The 19,132-nt window shown below is 46.2% G+C and overlaps 1 protein-coding gene across 2 annotated transcripts in view; it reads left to right on the top strand.

Annotated features, from left to right (window-relative positions):
- The window catches only part of LOC115156602 (abl interactor 1), a 50,111-nt gene that overhangs the window by 12,458 nt on the left and 18,521 nt on the right, over positions 1–19,132 (top strand). For both annotated transcript variants that reach the window (XM_029704099.1, XM_029704098.1), the window contains exon 2: positions 7,380–7,547. In XM_029704099.1, coding sequence (XP_029559959.1) covers positions 7,380–7,547 — 168 coding nt within the window. The remainder of the gene's footprint in view (positions 1–7,379; positions 7,548–19,132) is intronic.

The raw sequence follows: 19,132 nt of genomic DNA, 5'->3' as shown, positions 1-19,132 counted from the left end.
ATGACAACGACGCTAACGGAATAGCAATTTGGAGATCTAATGGTCACCCATTGTGGGCACCAGATATGCCATATTGTAGAATCCAGGTAAATCCAACTGTGCAGTTGGATAGCTCGTCATCAGTGACATCATTGAGGAAAACTACAGGTCATGTTGCCTGCTATAACACCTTTATAACCATATCATAAAAGAACGCAATGCCCATTGATAAATGCCATAATCCGTAATGACAGGCAAACTAGCATAATAGCTTTCCCCATAGACTTCCAGTTGTTGCGCTAATGCTAGTTGGCAACTTCCTTCAAACTGCACGCAGACACAAAGAAAATCATTGCCAAAATCACAAACTATCCCATTAAGGAAGGAAACACACAAGCAACAGTATTTGTCACAGCTGAGCCCCCACTTTAAATCCCCCTTCACATGATATCCTACTGACTGGATGTTTCTCTCATGAGTCATGAGTTTTTGGACTTAATGTTTTAAGGCCCTTCAAGTCTTTTTCAAGTAGTAGCAGCAGGCCTGTCTGACAAGTATCGTTAGATGATGGGGTACTAGTTCAAACGTACCAGGTTAGTATACTGTGGGTCTCCCATCATAAGGTAGGCTACCAAATACCAAGAAAAAAGACTGGTTAGTCTTGGTAAAGGAGTTGAAAATGAAGAGATATAGGAGTTGGCGATTAGAAGAGTTGTACCAGGTTAGTATCATGTGTGTCTTCCATCAAAAGGTACCACCTACCATTAGTGATGGGGGGGAAAAAACTGCTAGTTACATATCGCAATATTATTGTGGACGATATTATACTGATTCCTTGACTCCAAGTATCGATTTGTATATACACTACTCAAAAAAATAAAGGGAACACTTAAACAACACAATGTAACTCCAAGTCAATCACACTTCTGTGAAATCAAACTGTCCACTTAGGAAGCAACACTGATTGACAATACATTTCACATGCTGTTGTGCAAATGGAATAGACAACAGGTGGAAATTATAGGCAATTAGCAAGACACCCCCAATAAAGGAGTGGTTCTGCAGGTGGGGACCACAGACCACTTCACAGTTCCTATGCTTCCTGGCTGATGTTTTGGTCACTTTTGAATGCTGGCGGTGCTTTCACTCTAGTGGTAGCATGAGACGGAGTCTACAGCCCACACAAGTGGCTCAGGTAGTGCAGCTCATCCAGGATGGCACATCAATGCGAGCTGTGGCAAGAAGGTTTCTGTGTCTGTCAGCGTAGTGTCCAGAGCATGGAGGCGCTACCAGGAGACAGGCCAGTACATCAGGAGACATGGAGGAGTCCGTAGGAGGGCAACAACCCAGCAGCAGGACCGCTACCTCCACCTTTGTGCAAGGAGGAGCAGGAGGAGCACTGCCAGAGCCCTGCAAAATGACCTCCAGCAGGCCACAAATGTGCATGTGTCTGCTCAAACGGTCAGAAACAGACTCCATGAGGGTGGCATGAGGGCCCGACGTCCACAGGTGGGGGTTGTGCTTACAGCCCAACACCGTGCAGGACGTTTGGCATTTGCCAGAGAACACCAAGATTGGCAAATTCGCCACTGGCGCCCTGTGCTCTTCACTGATTAAAGCAGGTTCACACTGAGCACGTGACAGACGTGGCAGAGTCTGGAAACACAGTGGAGAACGTTCTGCTGCCTGCAACATCTTCCAGCATGACCGGTTTGGCGGTGGGTCAGTCATGGTGTGGGATGGCATTTCTTTGGGGGGCCGCACAGCCCTCCATGTGCTCGCCAGAGGTAGTCTGACTGCCATTAGGTACCGAGATGAGATCCTCAGACCCCTTGTGAAACCATATGCTGGTGCGGTTGGCCCTGGGTTCCTCCTAATGCAAGACAATGCTAGACCTCATGTGGCTGGAGTGTGTCAGCAGTTCCTGCTGTCCAGGAGTTGGCAGATGCTTTAGTCCAGGTCTGGGAGGAGATCCCTCAGGAGACCATCCGCCACCTCATCAGGAGCATGCCCAGGCATTGTAGGGAGGTCATACAGGCACGTGGAGGCCACACACACTACTGAGCCTCAATTTGACTTGTTTTAAGGACATTACATCAAAGTTGGATCAGCCTGTAGTGTGGTTTTCCACTTTAATTTTGAGTGTGACTCCAAATCCAGACCTCCATGGGTTTATAAATTGGATTTCCATTGATTATTTTTGTGTGATTTTGTTGTCAGCACATTCAACTATGTAAAGAAAAAAGTATTTCATAAGATGATTTCTTTCATTCAGATCTAGGATGTGTTGTTTAAGTGTTCCCTTTATTTTTTTGAGCAGTATATATATATTTTGTGGTTTTGCTAGCTAGCGTTAGCAGGCGGCCTGTTCAGAAACTAACACATGAAATTAGTGGAACATTTGATGAGAAATGAACACCACAGAACAGTGAGTATTGTACACACCATTGGGTGATTAAACTGTCAATCCATAGAATCCCTGATACAAGAGATGTTGAGTGAGATGTTTTTTTTCCTGTCAATTTCCCCTGTGCTATGGATTCAGACCAAGAAGTGTTGTGTTTCAATCTTCTATCACTTAGTGATTTCTAGCATGAAATGACTTCAGTTGATAAACGACTTCAAACAATCATGTCCCCTGGAGAAGATTTTATATTAGAATTACTATTAACTTCAGTAGGGACTCTAGGGAGTGTATTGTTGTGGTTTTACCTTCTTTCCTCCTATATATTAGCAAAGTGTTGATGTATACAATTACCTACCATGAGGTTGTGGCCCTACTGTACATGACATGGGCTGCTCCGCACGTATCCAATGTTATAGAGAATGTCCTCTTTGACCATTTACATTACATTACATTTAAGTCATTTAGCAGACGCTCTTATCCAGAGCGACTTACAAATTGGTGCATTCACCTTAAGATATCCAGTGGAACAACCACTTTACAATAGTGCATCTAAATCTTTTGGGGGGGGGGGGGGGTTAGAAGGATTACTTTATCCTATCCCAGGTATTCCTTAAAGAGGTGGGGTTTCAGGTGTCTCCGGAAGGTGGTGATTGACTCCGCTGTCCTGGCGTCGTGAGGGAGCTTGTTTCACCATTGGGGTGCCAGAGCAGCGAACAGTTTTGACTGGGCTGAGCGGGAACTGTGCTTCCTCAGAGGTAGGGAGGCGAGCAGGCCAGAGGTGGATGAACGCAGTGCCCTTGTTTGGGTGTAGGGCCTGATCAGAGCCTGAAGGTACGGAGGTGCCGTTCCCCTCACAGCTCCGTAGGCAAGCACCATGGACTTGTAGCGGATGCGAGCTTCAACTGGAAGCCAGTGGAGAGAGCGGAGGAGCGGGGTGACGTGAGAGAACTTGGGAAGGTTGAACACCAGACGGGCTGCGGCGTTCTGGATGAGTTGTAGGGGTTTAATGGCACAGGCAGGGAGCCCAGCCAACAGCGAGTTGCAGTAATCCAGACGGGAGATGACAAGTGCCTGGACTAGGACCTGCGCCGCTTCCTGTGTGAGGCAGGGTCGTACTCTGCGAATGTTGTAGAGCATGAACCTACAGGATCGGGTCACCGCCTTGACCCTTGGGTTACTAGGTCACTCCCTTCTGGCTCAGCAGCAACAGGGGTTCCAAACTACTCTCCATTTGGGTGAGCAGTACTCCACCATAAAAACTGTTGTACTGCAGGTTAAGTAAGATCCGTGTTCAATTTGCACTGCTCTACTGTGCCCTGGTGTGTTGGTTAATGGAAATATCTAACATATAAAACATTGTGGATCTACCAAATCCAGTTAGAGAATTTAGGTAATCCCACCACGGCCACCAAATGTACTTAAAATGACTGAGTGCTTCTGTTATGTTGTATATGGTTTCTAAACGCTCAAGCTTTGTTGAAATAATATTTATACGCTCGAAATGCATTCAACAGCCTAAATACAGCATGATCCCAAATGTTGCAAAAATAAAATTGGGACTGTGTAGCTTTTTTTTTAGGATGTTTGGTCTATGTTTAAAAGGTGTTAACACAACCTAATCCTTCTCTCTCCACCACTAAGATGTACCACTTGTCCTCAATTACCCTGAATTAAAGGTGTGCCCCCTTGCTTTGTAGACAAATAAAGACACCAATGCAGATGAGACAGACATTCTCCCAAATTCATTCACTCAACCTATTAATTGCGCCGACCAAGTTGCTTTCAGTGATAACAAGGCTTTAGCCATGGTTCGATTTCTAACAAGTGCATAATGTAAGAGTACTTGAAGTCACACATTCATACTGTACTATTATTGAGGAATGGAAGAATGGGGACATACAGTATATGGAGATGTCGATCACTGATACGAGGTGCTTTCTAGATGTTTGTGTGTGTGCATGAGGACATGCATGCGTGTGTGCGTGTGCGTTGCCGTTGTGTATGTACAATTCAGTGCCAAATTTGTGCTGCGATTACATTGTAAGACATAGGCTTTTTAAGTGTCTGTGTTTGTGCCGGTATGTGTTGTCAGAATCTCTTTGTCTGCACTGTGTGGACTTGCTTTGATGCATTGTGTACACTCAGGGCCTTTTCTATTTACACAAATTCACTGTAACAGGGTCTGTTGTATCCAACCCAATCTTTCTAATACCTTGAGCATTTTCTCTAGTCTGCCTGGAGTGCCAGATGGGAGTGGTATGCAGTTTAGGGACTATTTTATTGGTACATTAAGCCAGGCAATCTTAATCAAGCACCGATAAAGTATTTGAAATGAATTAAAATAGTATTTGAACCCAGGTCTGCTGTTTGTGTGATGTGTAGTCTTCATGCACTTCATAGGCCTATACTTACAACGGAACTGCGTGTAGAGCAATGACTGTAGGCTCAGACAGATGGCTGTTGCAGCAGGGAGGGACCCGCTTCTTAACCGATGTCCCAGCAATCCCGGAGGCTAACGTCCCAATGTGCACCTGTCTATTCGGAAGTGGCGGTGTGAATTCCACTCTACCCAGCCTGCATTGCTTTGCACCTTATCAGAAATGTCAAGTAACATATGGACAAAAACCCTGTCCTCGTGTAGGCAGAGGTATTTTTAGAGCACCACCTAAGTGCTGTTATCATTGTTTTCCTATGTTGTCCCCTGGGTGAATTCATGTTCTGTATTTGTTTTTGCACAAGTTTATTTGACTCTGCCTGTGTCCCCCTACATTGTATGTCTTCTATTTCTCCTCATTTTGAATATCTCTGTCCTTCCACCTTTCCCGTTATAGTTTTTATTTCGTTATTTAAAATGAAACCTTTTATTTAACTAGGCAAGTCAGTTAAGAAAAAAAGATTATTTAAAATGACGGCCTACACCGGCCAAACCCAAGCGACGCTGGGCCAATCGTGCGCCGCCCTATGGGACTCCGAATCACGGCCGGTTGTGATACAGCTTGGATTCAAACCAGGGTGTCTGAAGTGACGCCTCTAGCACTGAGATGCAGAGCCTTAGACTGCTGTGCCACTCGGGAGCCCAATCCCCCAAATCTCACTTTTTCACTTTTTAATTAAATTCAATAAAGCAACAAATACTAGCAAATGCCAAAGCAGAAGAGTTGATGATCTACAACAGTTTTCTGTTTTCCAAACCTCTACTCAAGTACCCCCTGCCAGTTTCATTTATTTTATGTATTCCAGTGCTAGCACACCTAAGGGGGTGCCCAAGGAAAGGTTTGCAAAACATTGTTGTGGATCTACAACTCCTCTGCTTTGGCAATATGAGAAATGTAGTCCTGAGTGGCTCAGTCGGTAGAGCATGGTGCTTATAATGCCAAGGGTCCTGGGTTCGACTACCGCTGTTGGCCACTCATATATAAAATGTTTGCACGCATGATTGATTGTAAGTCGCTTTGGAGAAAAGTGTCTGATAAATGGCGTATTATATTATAAATTTCACTGTAACGGAATTGCGCTGAGAATCAGATTTCTCTTTTAAAATGTACGCCAAACAGAAACTTCAAAGTTTAACAAACCATACAACTCTATGCACATGGACTACTTATAACTATGTACACTAAACATTTTACAAAAACACATTTACTGGAAGATCTGTGCAGATGCAAAGTTTCTAAACAGAATTACGGTAAAATCGCCCTTTGTTGTTTTGTGACCACGTTTCCCAAAAACTTTGCTAAATATCTGCTCTCAATTAAAGATTCAAAGATGTCTGCAGAAGGAATGGGGTGGCAGCTAAGATGACACCTTGCCTTTGAAAAAATATATTTTGGTTATTGAACTACAGAAAGTGACGTGGATTTACACCCGGTAACATAATTGCGGTAACGGAATTTCATCATGGGTCCCTGATCTGTACTACAGAAATGCATAAATATGAGTATGAATTTCATTCTCTTCATGGTGTTGTATCCTAAGTAGGTACACAAAGGTAGAAATATGCAATATCCTCCTTTTGAATATTTGGGTATTATTCTACACACTGGCTATTATTTTTATGACCTCCGCCATCCAACAAAACCAGATTTGGTGGGTCTGGACCAACCAAATCTGAACCAATCATATTTGTCTAAGTTTCACAAGTTTTAACTACTTATCAACATCCATGGACATCCGGTGTTTGTCGGTGCTCAGTGGGGGAGGATGCTAGTTACGATAAATGGAAAGAGAGGGCTCATGGGTAGGTGTCAGTAAGAGCCGAGAGAGGTGACATTAATTAGAGAGAGGGAGAGAATGGTTATCCAGACTTTTCACACTCTTGCTTTGACCACTATACGACAGAAAGAGAAAGAAAGAAAGCAGTTTATCAGCTAAACAGTGTGGAAGTGGAAGGGAGGACTGTAGCACTTTCACTATCCTTCCTCATCATGAGGGAGAGACATTAGAAAATATCTTAAAGATATGTGGGTTTTTGGTAACGGAATTTCAAGGTATAATACAATGTTTCTTAAACTTACAGAAGGCAGAAGAAATTCTCCTTAACTAAATAAAGTGTTGATATTAGTTGGCAGGGATTATGTTTTGATGTATTTATAATACCTTTGAAGACTTTTCTGGTTGATGTTTTCTAAGAACCCTTTTCCATCTGTTTAACAAGAAATCAACCATTGCTTATTCAACATTTTTAGGATGGAAAATGGTTGAACAATGTATAGCTTAGCTTTCATTTGACACCCGATTTGACATGCTCCTATGAACTTTACATGTTCGTGCTCATGGGTCCTTTCACATGGAAATGACCATATACAAAAAAGCTTTGTTGAATTGAATCTACAAAATGTACAGTGTAATGTTCAATGTATACGGTGGTCTTTCCCCCTGCTCCAACCTCTCCAACCTATGTATGTGTATGTGTCTTTCGGGGGGTTTGGGATAAAGCAGAAGTCAAATTTCCATTGGATCTTGTGTAGTCATCTTCATCTTCCTCATCTTCTAGGCCCAGGACAAGAGGAAAGCTCTGGAGGAGACTAAAGCCTACACCACCCAGTCTCTGGCGAGCGTTGCCTACCAGATCAATGCCTTAGCCAACAACGTGCTGCAGCTGCTGGACATCCAGGCCTCGCAGCTGCGCCGGATGGAGTCCTCCATCAACCACATCTCTCAGGTCAGGAGAGATAAACATTAGAGCTGGGCGTTATGGAAATAAATCCATATCGCAAAACAAATTTTCAGAATTTATGCTTAAAGGGACCAACTCAAAACCTACATAAGTCTACCTATGGGTTGTTTAAGTTGCATCTCTTTATATTCCCAGTATTACTTCATCAAATCTCTAGTAATCGATTATACACACATACAATTCATCATATTTTCATATCTTCACAGAGTCCATATAGAGACGTTAGAAATTCTTAGGTACTCACATCAACTAAATCCATTGGCTCAGCAATCTCCGATAAATAGAACAATGTTTATACCATTAATATGCACCGCAGTTTTTAAAATTATTCTTTACTAGTTTGATGGTTGTAGCCATCAATTGTCCCATTAATAATCATCCCATATTACTAAACGTATTTCATTTCAAACTTCACATTTCTCTAGTATAGGCTACTTATCGAAATGAACGATATCAGCAAAATGCCTGCGATAAGTGATCGGTATGGTCAGTGTCGATAATTTCTGATTTATCGTCCCAGCTTTAATACACATACATGTGCACACACACGGAAGCACATGCACACAAGCATTTCGCTACACCCGCAATAACATCTGCTAAACACGTGTATGTGACAAATAAAATTTGATTTGATTTGACATGACACACACACACGCATGTGAGCATGCACATACATAAGCATACTGGAAGCACATGACACACACACCTCTATCAACCACACCTCACCTGTCCAGACACACACACTTATATACACAGATACACAATCACACAAAAACCTCCACTCTCAGCCCTGGCACTCACACCATTGTACACACTACCAAAGATACACAACAGCACTCTCTGAATACGCCACACACACTCACAGTAAGTAGAGCGTTCCTTGGGGCCATGAGTCAAGGTGGTTTTATAGGCCTCTTGTTCGTTCACCAGCAAACAAAATATCTGCTCCATAACCATCTATCTCAGTGTTTCCCAAACTCAGTCCTGGGGACCCCAAGGGGTGCATGTTTTGGTTTTTGCCCAAGCACTACCACAGTTGATTAAAATAATCAAAGCTTGATGATTAGTTGATTATTTTGAATTAGCTGTGTAGCGCTAGGGCAAAAACCAAAATGTGCACGCTTTAGGGTCCCCAGGCCTGAGTTTGGGAAACATTGAGATTCTAGCTAGTAGTGCTTATTCTCTTCATCTAGTCCATTAGGATTGGGCTGGAGTACAAATCTCTTAATAACTGGTGTGTGTGAAACACTCCAGTTTTAATCACCTCTATCCTTCCTGCATGCTGTGTAATTGAGTTGAGAAGTCCTAAAAGCCTGTCATAAAAGAGATAGCTATTGATCCTTGGGTAGGTTCTGTGTTTCATCTGCCCTAGTAATGGTACTGTATGGATAAGCACTGAGGTTAAATCTTCTTTGTGGAGAAATGATAAATGGATGAGTAAGATAACTCTGGTCTTGGAGCTATTCTGTATCATTGCTTTAGTTTCATATTGAAGATATTTCACAGATCCTGGTTGAAGTGATGCAGTATCCACCTTTAGTAGAGCCTGACCAATATGGGATTTTTGGGTCCGATACCAATTTTAGGGAGTCAAAAGTCAGCGATTACCGGTATATCTGTATATACAGTATCTGATATATTGTTTTTTAGAGGTGGAATGAAAAACAGACCTTTTTACACAAATTGTGCTCCAAACGATGAACAGATACTCTAACTTTTTTTAACTAAATATTAAAATGTACATTATTTAAGGATATTTTATTTGTGTTTTACAGGATATCCACCAAAAAGCAACAATATCCTCTATAAATATGCCTTTAAATACAAAACTTGTTTAGTTTGCATTCTTAGGTACAACTTAAAGATGTGTCTATCTATAGCGGTGGATAAGAAGTATGCAAAATGTTTTAGTATGCAAAAAAATAAGCATTGAAAGGCAGTAACATGCCTTTCATAATGTCAAACCTAGGTGTCAGCATCAGCATTTGTCTTGAGTAGATTTACTACAGTGTTTATAACATTCGAATGTGATAAAGCAAATACTTTATGGCCACCTGGCAATGAGAGTACGTTATGACAAGCACAAGCTAGCTGTTCATTATGACAATGTTTTCTTACAGAAACCATATGTACTGTCACGGGCTGGCTGGAGAAAACAACAGGAGAGGTAGAGTCAGGCGCAGGAGACAGAGAGTTCTCGACCACACTTCTTTATTAAAAAGCAACTGGATGTGGTCGCCAAAAGTATAGGGGCGCAGCCCTTAAATGATTCTGCGGTGGTGTACAAACAATGAAAATAAGCCACAAGCAGAGGGAAAAAACCCCAGTACACGTTCCTCTAGCACAAAACCCCGGACAAGCAACACAATCACGTACAAACACATACATCCTACGCTAACCTAAATAACCCCCCCCTTTCTAATGACTAACCCAAAACAGGTGCGTGCCTACCTAGACCTAACCAAACGAAAGTGAAACAAAAAGGGATCGATGGCAGCTAGTAGGTCGGCGACGACGACCGCCGAGCCCCGCCCGGCCGAGGAGGGGCGCCACCATCCGTCACTGTCGTGACAGTACTCCCCCCCTGACGCGCGGCTCCCGCAGCGCGCCGTCGCCGGCCTCGAGGACGCCCCGGAGGGCGAGGCGCAGGGCGATCCGGATGGAGGCTGTGGAACTCCCGGATGAGCGCTGGGTCCAGTATGTCCTCCACCGGTACCCAGCACCTCTCCTCCGGGCCGTACCCCTCCCAGTCCACGAGGTACTGCAGGCCCCTCGCCCGGCGTCTGGAGTCCAAGATGGATCGGACTGTGTACGCCGGGGCCCCCCCGATGTCCAGGGGGGGTGGAGGGACCTCCCGTACCTCATTTTCCTGCAGCGGACCAGCTACCACCGGCCTGAGGAGAGACACATGAAACGAGGGGTTAATACGATAATAAGAAGGAAGTTGTAATCTGTAACACACCTCGTTTATTCTCCGCAGGACTTTAAATGGCCCCACAAACCGCGGACCCAGCTTCCGGCAGGGCAGGCGGAGGGACAGGTTCCGGGTCGAGAGCCAGACTCTCTCCCCTGGGGTGAACACGGGGGCCTCGCTGCGGTGCCGGTCAGCGCTCGCTTTTTGTCGCTCCCTGGCTCGTTCCAGGGATTCCTGCACAGCGTTCCAGGTCTCCCTTGAGTGCTGCACCCATTCCTCCACCGCAGGGGCCTCTGTCTGGCTCTGATGCAATGGCCCCAGGACCGGCTGATAACCCAACACACATTGGAATGGTGACATGTTGGTAGAGGAGTGGCGCAAAGAGTTCTGAGCCATTTCGGCCCATGGCACGAACCTTGCCCACTCCCCTGGCCGGTCCTGGCAGTAGGACCGCAGGAACCTGCCCACCTCCTGGTTTACCCTTTCCACCTGCCCATTACTTTCGGGGTGAAACCCCGAGGTCAGACTGACCGAAACCCCCAGCCGCTCCATAAACGCCCGCCACACTCGGGACGTGAACTGGGGGCCTCGATCTGAGACGATATCCTCGGGCACCCCGTAGTGCCGGAAGACGTGGGTGAATAAGGCTTCCGCGGTCTGCAGGGCCGTAGGAAGACCGGGTAACGGAATCAGACGGCAGGACTTAGAAAACCGGTCCACAACGACCAGGATCGTAGTGTTGCCCTGAGACGGCGGGAGATCGGTCAAGAAATCCACCGCCAGGTGGGACCATGGTCGTTGTGGAACCGGGAGGGGTTGTAATTCCCCTCTAGGCAGGTGCCTGGGAGCCTTACTCTGAGCGCACACCGAACAGGAGGAGACATAGTGCCTCACGTCCCTCACCAAGGTGGGCCACCAGTATCTCCCACTAAGACCACGCACTGTCCGCTCAACCCCTGGGTGACCCGAGGAGGGAAGCGTGTGAGCCCACCGAATCAGCCGATCGCGAACACCGAGCGGAACGTACTTACGACCCACTGGACACTGCGGAGGAGTAGGCTCCGTCCGTAACGCCCGCTCGATGTCCGCGTCCACCTCCCAGACCACCGGTGCCACCAGGCAGGAGGCTGGAAGGATGGGCGTGGGATCGGTGGACCGTTCCTCGGCGTCATGGAGACGAGACAGTGCGTCGGCCTTAGTGTTCCGGGAACCTGGAATATACGAGATGTTAAACCGAAATCTCGTAAAGAACATCGCCCACCTGGCTTGACGCGGGTTCAGTCTCCTCGCCGCCCGGATGTACTCCAGATTGTGGTGGTCAGTCCAGATGAGAAAAGGGTGACGCGCCCCCTCAAGCCAATGTCTCCACACCTTCAGGGCTCTGACCACAGCCAACAGCTCCCTGTCCCCCACATCATAGTTACGCTCCGCCGGACTCAACTTCCTAGAGAAGAAGGCGCAGGGGCGGAGCTTTGGGGGGGGCGCCCGAGCGCTGGGACAGCACGGCTCCTACCCCAGCCTTCGGACGCGTCCACCTCCACTATGAAGGGCAAAGAGGGGTCCGGGTGCGCCAGCACCGGAGCGTCGGTGAACAAAACCTTCAGACGACTAAAGGCCCTGTCCGCCTCCGCGGACCACTGCAACCGCACCGGGCCCCCCTTCAACAGTGAGGTAATGGGAGCCGCCACCTGCCCAAAGCCCCGGATAAACCTCCGGTAGTAATTGGCAAATCCCAAAAACCGCTGCACTTCCTTCACCGTGGTGGGAGTCGGCCAATTACGCACGGCTGAGACGCGGTCACATTCCATCACTACCCCTGATGAGGAAATGCGATACCCCAAGAAAGAGACGGCTGGTTTGGAAAACTCACATTTCTCAGCCTTGACGTATAGGTCATGCTCCACCAGTCGCCCAAGCACTTTACGCACCAGAGACACATGCTCGGCGCGTGTAGCGGAGTAGACCAGAATGTCATCGATGTACACCACTACACCCTGACCGAGCAGGTCCCGGAGAATCTCGTCCACAAAGGATTGAAAGACTGCGGGAGCATTCTTTAACCCATACGGCATGACGAGGTACTCATAATGGCCAGATGTGGTACTAAATGCAGTTTTCCACTCGTCCCCTCCTCGGATACGCACCAGATTATATGCGCTCCTGAGATCCAATTTCGTGAAGAAGCGCGCCCCGTGAAATGACTCCATCGCCGAGGCGATGAGAGGTAGTGGGTAACTGAAACCCACTGTGATGGCATTTAGACCTCTATAGTCAATGCACGGGCGCAGACCTCCCTCCTTCTTCTTCACGAAAAAGAAGCTCGAGGAGACGGGTGAGTGAGATGGCCGAATGTATCCTTGCCTCAAGGATTCAGTGACGTATGTCTCCATAGCCGCTGTCTCCTCCTGAGACAGGGGATAAACGTGACTACGAGGAAGGGCAGCGCCCACCTGGAGGTTTATCGCAGTCTCCTCGTCGATGAGGTGGTAATTGGGTCGCCTTCGTTTTACTGAAGGCGATAGCCAAATCGGCATACTCTGAGGGAATGCGCACGGTGGAGACTTGGTCTGGACTCTCCACCGTAGTCGCACCGATGGAAACTCCTATGCACCTGCCCGAGCACTCATTTGACCACCCCTTAAGAGCCCTCTGTCCCCACGAAATCTTAGGGTTGTGAGTGGCTAGCCAGGGAATCCCTAGCACCACTGGAAACGCTGGGGAATCGATGAGGAAAAGACTAATCCGCTCCTCATGACCCCCCCCGCATTACCATGACCAGAGGTACAGTGACCTCCCTGACCAGCCCTGACCCTAGTGGTCGACTGTCTAGGGCGTGCACGGGGAAGGGTTGGTCCAACTGGACCAGGGGAATCCCTAACTTAGCCGCGACCCCACGGTCCATAAAACTCCCTGCTGCGCCTGAATCGACTAGCGCCTTAAACCGGGAGTGAGGGGAGAAACAAGGAAAAGACACTGACACATACATGTGACGTACAGGGGGCTCTGGGTGAGGCTGGTGCTGACTCACCTGAGGTGTCAAAGGAGCGCTCTGCCTGCCGTCTGGACTCCTAGGGGAGTCTCCCCAGCACCGGTCCACAGTGTGCCCTCTGCGACCACATGAGGTGCAGGAGCGACCTCCCCCTCCAGTCTTCCTGGCTGCTGCCCCCCCTATCTCCATAGGCGTGGGAGCAGGAGGGCTGGAGGGTGGAATGAGCAGGGCCCGGGTCGGACGTCCGCGGGCGGCCAGCAGATTGTCCAGTCGGATGGACAGATCCACCAGTTGGTCCAGTGTGTGGGTCGTGTCCCGACAGGCTAATTCCCGGCGGACGTCCTCCCTCAAACTACAACGGTAGTGATCTATAAGGGCCCTCTCATTCCACCCTGCTCCCGCGGCCAGGGTCCGGAACTCGAGAGCGAAATCCTGTGCGCTCCTCGTCTCCTGCCTCAGGTGAAACAGCCGCTCACCCGCCGCTCTCCCCTCCGGGGGATGATCGAATACTGCCCGAAAGCGGCGGGTGAACTCTGCGTAGTTGTCCCTGGCTGAGTCCGGACTGTCCCACACGGCGTTTGCCCATTCCAGGGCCTTGCCCGTGAGACAGGAGACGAGGACGCTGACGCTCTCCTCCCCCGAGGGAGGGGGACGAACGGTCGCCAGGTATAACTCCAACTGGAGTAAGAAGCCCTTACACCCAGCGGCCGTTCCATCGTACTCCCTGGGGGGAGCGAGTTTCACCCCACTGGTACTGGGGGCTGTGGGTGCTGGGGGGGGGGCGCAGGCTGTTGGACTGCCGCGCTCGGGGGGCCGAGAGCGCGTCGGTCCCAGCTCTCCAGGCGTGCCAACACCTGATCCATGGCGTTCCCCAGCCGGTGGAGCAGGGTAGAGTGTTGGTCCACGGTTTCCTCCATGGACATGGCTAGCGCTGAAGCTCCTGCTGACTCCATTACGTTGAGGTACGTGATTTCTGTCACGGGCTGGCTCGAGAAAACAACAGGAGAGGTAGAGTCAGGCGCAGGAGACAGAGAGTTCTCGACCACACTTCTTTATTAAAAAACAACTGGATGTGGTCGCCAAAAGTATAGGGGCGCAGCCCTTAAATGATTCTGCGGTGGTGTACAAACAATGAAAATAAGCCACAAGCAGAGGGAAAAAACCCCAGTACACGTTCCTCTAGCACAAAACCCCGGACAAGCAACACAATCACGTACAAACACATACATCCTACGCTAACCTAAATAACCCCCCCTTTCTAATGACTAACCCAAAACAGGTGCGTGCCTACCTAGACCTAACCAAACGAAAGTGAAACAAAAAGGGATCGATGGCAGCTAGTAGGTCGGCGACGACCGCCGAGCCCCGCCCGGCCGAGGAGGGGCGCCACCATCCGTCACTGTCGTGACAATTACACTGTTATTCAATGCAATATGTATTGGCTAATAATTTCAACTGCAATTGGCATGGGCTGATGACTAAACATGTTTATGCAGGCAAATGCTTGCCGCACTGGTTTTAGTCTCGTGTCCTAATTTAGATAGCTAGCTAACATTAGCTACTTATCTCATCATGAGTGCAGGCACATGACCTGAATTATAGATCTGCGCTAACTGTCTTGCTTTTTGCAGATTGCAGATTTCAGAAAACTAACATAATCCCACTATCTAACATAATTGGCCCAAACCGTAACAGTTTTCTTTTTGTATCAAGGACGAGTGTTCACTTTGGTGCCAGTCCAGTGTTAGCATATAAGTAGCACAGATTGCTAGCTAGCTAGCTAAGCTAACAATCTTGCTCTCTAGAAAGCTGAGCTAACTACCTTGCTGGCTAGGATCCAGCTAACGTTAACTAAGTGAGATGTGATGAGGACAAGGCTGCATGCTTGGTGAAGTGTACTTTTGATTATATACTTATTCAAATATGTTGGCTGAGGCAAGCTACTACTCTCTCTGACGTTGTGACCTAGGGCTGAATGATGTTCAATGAGCAGCTGGTAGAGCTCCATCTTCATGACCTCAAATGAGCAGACGTTCTTTGTTTCTTCTACGTATACAGTGCATTCGGAAAGTGTTCAGACCACTTGACTTTTTCCACATTTTGTTACATTACAGCCTTATTCTAAAATGTATTATTATTTTTGTCTCATCAATCTACACACAATACCCCATAAAGATGAAGCGAAAACAGGTTTTTAGAAATTTTTGCAAATGTATATATAAAAAAAACGGAAATACCTTATTTACATTAGTATTCAGACCCTTTGCTATGAAACTAGAAATTGAGCTCATGTGCATCCTGTTTCATTTTATCCTCTTTGACATGTATTTACAACTTGATTGGAGTCCACCTGTAGTAAATTCAATTGATTGGTCATGATTTGGAAAGACACTCACCTGTCCATATAAGGTCCCACAGTTGACTGTGCATGTCAGGGCAAAAACTACGTCATGAGGTCGAAGGAATTGTCTGTAGAACTCCAAGACAGGATTGTGTCAATACACAGATCTGAGGAAGCCTACCAAAACATGTCTGCAGCATTGAAGGTCCCCAAGAACACAGTGGCCTCCATCATTCTTAAATGGAAGAAGTTTGGAACCACCAAGACTCTTCCTGGAGCCGGCCAAACTGAGCAATCGGGGAAGAAGGGCCTTGGTCAGGGAGATGACAAAAAAACGATGGTCATTCTGACAGAGCTCCAGAGTTCCTCTGTGGAGATGCAAAAACCTTCCAGAAGGACAACCATCTCTGCAGCCCTCCACCAATCAGGCCTTTATGGTAGAGTGGCCAGACGGAAGCCACTTGTCAGTAAAAGGCACATGACAGCCCGCTTGGAGTTTGCTAAAAGGTACCTAAATGATTCTCAGACCATTAGAAACAAGATTCTCTGGTCTGATGAAACCAAGATTGAACTCTTTGGCCTGAATGCCAAGCGTGACGTCTGGAGGAAATCTGGCACCATCCCTACAGAGAAACATGGTGGTGGCAGCATCATGCTGTGGGGATGTTTTTCAGCGGCAAGGACTGGGAGACTAGTCAGGATCGAGGGAAAGATGAACAGAGCAAAGCACAGAGAGATCCTTGATGAAAACCTGCTCCAGAGCACTCAGGACCTCATACTGGGGCGAAGGTTCACCTTCCAACAGGACAACAACCCTAAGCATACAGCCAAGACATCGCAGGAGTGACTTCAGGACAATGTCCTTGAGTGGCCCAGCTAGAGCCTGGACTTGAACCCGGTCGAACATCTCTGGACAGACCTAAAAATAACTGTGCAGCGACGCTCCCCCTCCAACCTGACAGAGCTTGAGAGGATCTGCAGAGAAGAATGGGAGAAACTTCCCAAATACAGGTGTGCCAAGCTTATAGCATCATACCCAAGAAGACTCGAGGCTGTAATCGATGCCAAAGGTGCTCCAACAAAGTACTGAGTAAAGGGTCTGAGTACTTATGTAAATGTGATATTTCAGGTTTTCTTTCAGCAGTTTGGGCCGCCTGGCTCGTTGCGAACTGTGAAGACTATTTCTTCCTAACAAAGACAGCCTACTTCACCAAACGGGGGATGATTTAACAAAAGCACATTTGCGAAAAAAGCACAATCGTTGCACGAATGTACGTAACCATAAACATCAATGCCTTTCTTAAAATCAATACACAGAAGTATATTTTTTTAAACCTGCATATTTAGTTAAAATAAATTCATGTTAGCAGGCAATATTAAACTAGGGAAATTGTGTCACTTCTCTTGCATTCATTGTATGCAGTCAGGGTATATGCAACAGTTCGGGCCGCCTGGCTCGTTGCGAACAAATTTGCCAGAATTTTACGTAATTATAACATAACATTGAAGGTTGTGCAATGTAACAGGAATATTTAGACTTATGGATGCCACCCATTAGATAAAATACGGAACGGTTCCGTATTTCACTGAAAGAATAAACGTTTTATTTTCGAAATGATAGTTTCCGTATTTGACCATATTAATGACCTAAGGCTCGTATTTCTGTGTGTTATTATGTTATAATTAAGTCTATGATTTGATATTTGATAGAGCAGTCTGACTGAGCGATGGTAGGCAGCAGCAGGCTCGTAAGCATTCATTCAAACAGCACTTTCATGCGTTTGCCAGCAGCTGTTTATGACTTCAAGCCTATCAACTCCCGAGATTAGGCTGGTGTAACCGATGTGAAATGGCTAGCTAGTTAGCCGGGTGCGCGCTAATAGCGTTTCAAACGTCACTCGCTCTGAGACTTGGAGAAGTTGTTGTTCCCCTTGCTTTGCAAGGTCCGCGGCTTTTGTTGAGCGATGGGTAATGATGCTTCGAGGCTGGCTGTTTTCGATGTGTTCCTGGTTCAAGCCCAGGTAGGAGCGAGGAAAGGGACAGAAGCTATACTGTTACACTGGCAATACTAAAGTGCCTATAAGAACATCCAATAGTCAAAGGTATATGAAATACAAATCGTATAGAGAGAAATAGTCCTATAATTCCTATAATAACCTCAACCTAAAACCTCTTTACATGAATCTTCAGTATTCCCAGGTAAAAGGAACCACCAGCTTTCATATGTTCTGAGCAAGGAACTTAAACGTTAGCCTTTTTACATGGCACATATTGCACTTTTACTTTCTTCTCCAACACTTTGTTTTTGCATTATTTCAAGCAAATTGAACATGTTTCATTATTTATTTGAGGCTAAATTGATTTGATTGATGTATTATATTAAGTTAAAATAAAAGTGTTCATTTAGTATTGTTGTAATTGTCATTATTACAAATAATATTTTTTATTTTTTTAAATCGGACGATTGATCGGTATCGGCCTTTCGGTCCACCAATAATCGGTATCGGCATTGAAAAATCATAATCGGCTGACCTCTATTCTCAACTGTCATTCCAGGAATCCTTCTATTAACAGTTGAGCATCAGATGACTTGAGACTGGTTTTTACTCATGAACATATGAACATATCTAACTATTCGTAACTGAATTATCTAATGTACAATGACAATTCAGTTAAATATTAGGGCTATTATTTAAAAAATGAAGTCACCATTTGTTTTTGTTTTTTGTCATGCGTTTAGTTAGGCCACCTGCTTAAACAACAGTACATAATCATGAATGACAATGTTTTCAATCAAAATGAGAAATTATTATTATCTCTTGAAATGAACCTGTTTCTCTCGGAGAAAGAAATATCTTGAAAACATTGTCAATGCTGATGTACATTTCAAAGACATTCCAAGTTTCACATGCTATTGTTGGGTAAAAAAAGGTATTTTCTCTACTGTTGGGAAATTGTTCTGTCAGGATTACGTGAGTCTTGCACATAAAGATAGAAGGAGTTGTGGTGTTAACCACTGATGAAGGTTTCGATGACCACCCGTACGTAAAAGGTATGCATGCATGACTGTTAGTTGCTTTGTATAAAAGTGTCTGCTAAATGGCATATGTTATGCTATTAGTATTATTATTATTATTATTGATTCAGCAGATCTTATCTGTTTGTGGTAGGTAATCATATGAAGATCCAATCTACAGAGAATGTATTGCACCTCTTTGACGTTGACCTGAACAGTAACACAGGAACCAACACATTTCTAACCACATAGCTTAACCTTTCATTCTCATGTTGTTTGTGATTTTTTGTTGTTGTTGCTCTCTTTCTGT

Source organism: Salmo trutta, chromosome 21, assembly GCF_901001165.1.
Source record: "Salmo trutta chromosome 21, fSalTru1.1, whole genome shotgun sequence".
Taxonomy (NCBI): domain Eukaryota; kingdom Metazoa; phylum Chordata; class Actinopteri; order Salmoniformes; family Salmonidae; genus Salmo; species Salmo trutta.
This window is presented reverse-complemented; position numbering and strand designations above follow the sequence as displayed.